This window comes from Montipora foliosa, chromosome 6 (genome assembly GCF_036669935.1).
Source record: "Montipora foliosa isolate CH-2021 chromosome 6, ASM3666993v2, whole genome shotgun sequence".
NCBI classification, from domain to species: Eukaryota; Metazoa; Cnidaria; class Anthozoa; order Scleractinia; family Acroporidae; genus Montipora; species Montipora foliosa.
The window spans coordinates 31,811,207-31,813,706 of record NC_090874.1 but is presented as its reverse complement, the minus strand read 5'-3'; the positions used below and the strand labels follow the sequence as shown (position 1 = coordinate 31,813,706).

The window sequence follows — 2,500 nt, the reverse complement described above, 5'->3', positions numbered from 1 at the left end:
TTCCAGACACATAGTCATCAACATATAAAGACTTCAACAGCTCTCTTGCAAGTGCACTGTCCACTGGCAAACATGTGTTCAAATGGTGTCTGATTGTGGCATTTAGAATGAAAGGACTTGAGTTTACACCAAATACCACACGTGCAAAACGTAGTACCATGACTTCTGGACTTTCCTTATTCGGATCTTCAACCTATAAAAATCTCACAAAGTCCCTGTGTTCAGGATCAATCTCAATGTTCAAAAACGCCTTCTCAATGTCTGCAGTTAGGGCAACTTCATGGACTCTGAACCTCAGCAAAATGTCAAATAACAAGGGATTAAGAGAAGGTCCAATGTGCAGACAGTCATTTAAACTAGGCCCAAACACCTTAGATGAGGCATCGTATACAACTCTCACCTTAGTTGTATCTCTGTCAAGTCTCACTACTATCCTGTGTGGAAGATAGTGGACATCTCCAGGCGGTGGTATTTGATCTTGTGGTACCATTTCAACCACACCACTGTGCAGTTGCTCTCTAATCACACCATCATACTGTTTCAGAATTTCTGGTTGGTTCTTGAGCTTCTTGATTGTTGTTGTCAGTCTACGCAATGCCACTGTATAATTGTCTGGTAACATGGGGTGATTGTCCTTGAATGGTAACTTGACCTGGTATCTCTTTCCAGTAAATGTGATGTCATTTGAAAACTTGTCATAGACTGAAGTTTCATGTTCCTTAATGCCCAAAGTTTCTAAGTCCCAAAATTTCTGCAGATCATCCTTCATATCACTTATCTCTGTGGACTCTATCTTTAACACATGCGTGGAACTCAGATTCACAGTGCATGACCTTGTCAATGTTGAGCACATAGTTGGTCCTGATAAAATCCAACCTAAATTGGTTTCAAGGGCTACTTGTCCATAGGGATCTCCTTTAATGATGTTCCCAGTAAAGAATGACCAGTAATAATCTGCTCCTATCAGCACATCAACACTGACAGAATCACTGGTATCACATGCAAGTCGTAGACCCTGCAAGTAGGGGTAGCATTCCAACATGGTTCGAGACCGTTGATTGGACACTGGGCTGCAAATTACTGGTACAACATATGAGGTGATATACACATTCATTTCATCCAATGTTGTGACACACAATTGCACAACATCACATTCCTTCACAGAGGCTGAGTTATCTCCAAATGTTTTGATCAAAAGTGTCTCCTTACCAATGGTTGGTAGGTTCAATTGTTCACATGCCTTACTGGTTAGGTATGTATGATCTCTGGCTACAGGAATCAAATATCACATGGGCATTCAATCCAAGTTGTTGGTTATCTGGTCTGCAAACAAAGGCTTGGGCTACCTGTAACAACACAGAGTTGGCATTGTTGCTAACGTGCATTGCTGAAGTTCCAGCATCTCTGCTCCTATCTTGAGATGATCCAGATCCATGTGGTGTTGCCTTGTCACTAACTACATTCCTGGATGTTGGAATGTTCCTTATTCTTTCACAAATGGTTACATGGTGTCTACCTTCACAGTTAAAGCATTTTGCCTTTGACGGACAATTTGTGGAGATATGGCCACCCTTCAGGCACACAAAACACTTGCCATTTCGTCTCAGTATTGTTCTCCTAGCTTTCGGTTCAGTGATTGTCATGCAGTTAATGGATTTGTGATTCTTCTTGCAAAAAACACATTGTTGAGTAAATTCCTCACTGCCTGTATAAAGGGCTGAGGCAGAATGGGGTTGTTTGCTTCTTGCTCTGTACTGTTCAAACCTGGGTGTATTGGCATTTGCACCACTTGTTTTCATTGCAGTACATCTTTCCCTGGCTTCCAACTCAGTTTTCAGTGCACTCAACAAGGCATCAAGATTCCATGATTCTTCACTGCCAAACTTACGGCTTACAACCAATCGTAAATCTGAAGGGATTTTTTCCCTCACGACTGGGACCAATAAATTCCCAAAGGACCGTGATTCAACTCCTAACGCATTCAAACCTCGAATGTTGATTTCAATCTTGTCAAACAATTCACGTAATCTCTTTGTTTCATGCACTGAATTGACAGATGGAAGTTTCAATAAGGCATCCATATAATTTGATATCAGCAACTGCGGTTTACCAAATCGGTCCTTAAGAATGTCAATGGCTACTTTATAATTGTCTGCGGTCAGAGGCAGTCCAGCAATTGCGGATTCAGCATTGCTTGTTACACAACTCTTCAGATAGGTGAATTTTTCAATGGCCGAGATGCCAGTATTTCCATCGACAGCAGATTGAAATGTGTCCCAGAAACCCTGCCATTCTTGATAGTTTCCCGAAAATGATTTGAGTTCGAGTTTAGGTAGTTTCACTTTTGCGCTTTCGGTATTTCTGGTACTACTATTTTCCTGATTTGTCGCATGGGCCTGTGTGTGTTCGCCATGTTTCCCTTTTTCCAAACTCAAATCGATTTTCGCTAAAATACTGTAAACGTGCTCACAAAACTCACCAGAATCTTCTATTTCTTTCT

The 2,500-nt window shown here is 41.3% G+C and overlaps 2 protein-coding genes across 2 annotated transcripts in view; both read right to left on the bottom strand.

Annotated features, from left to right (window-relative positions):
- LOC138005377 (uncharacterized) overlaps window positions 1-160 on the bottom strand; it is a 1,530-nt gene extending 1,370 nt beyond the window's left edge. The window contains exon 1 of the mRNA XM_068851619.1: window positions 1-160. This exon is cut by the window's left edge and continues 1,370 nt beyond it. Within this exon, the coding sequence (XP_068707720.1) occupies window positions 1-160 (160 nt within the window).
- Window positions 161-193: 33 nt separating this feature from the next.
- Window positions 194-1,114, bottom strand: LOC138005376 (uncharacterized). Its single transcript, XM_068851618.1, has one exon. The coding sequence runs from the start codon at window positions 1,112-1,114 to the stop codon at window positions 194-196; it is 921 nt and encodes a 306-aa protein (XP_068707719.1).
- Window positions 1,115-2,500: the final 1,386 nt, after the last annotated feature.

Coding starts and splice junctions, on each gene's coding strand:
- LOC138005376 (XM_068851618.1), bottom strand. CDS start 1,114: ATGAATGTGTATATCACCTCATATGTTGTACCAGTAATTTGCAGCCCA.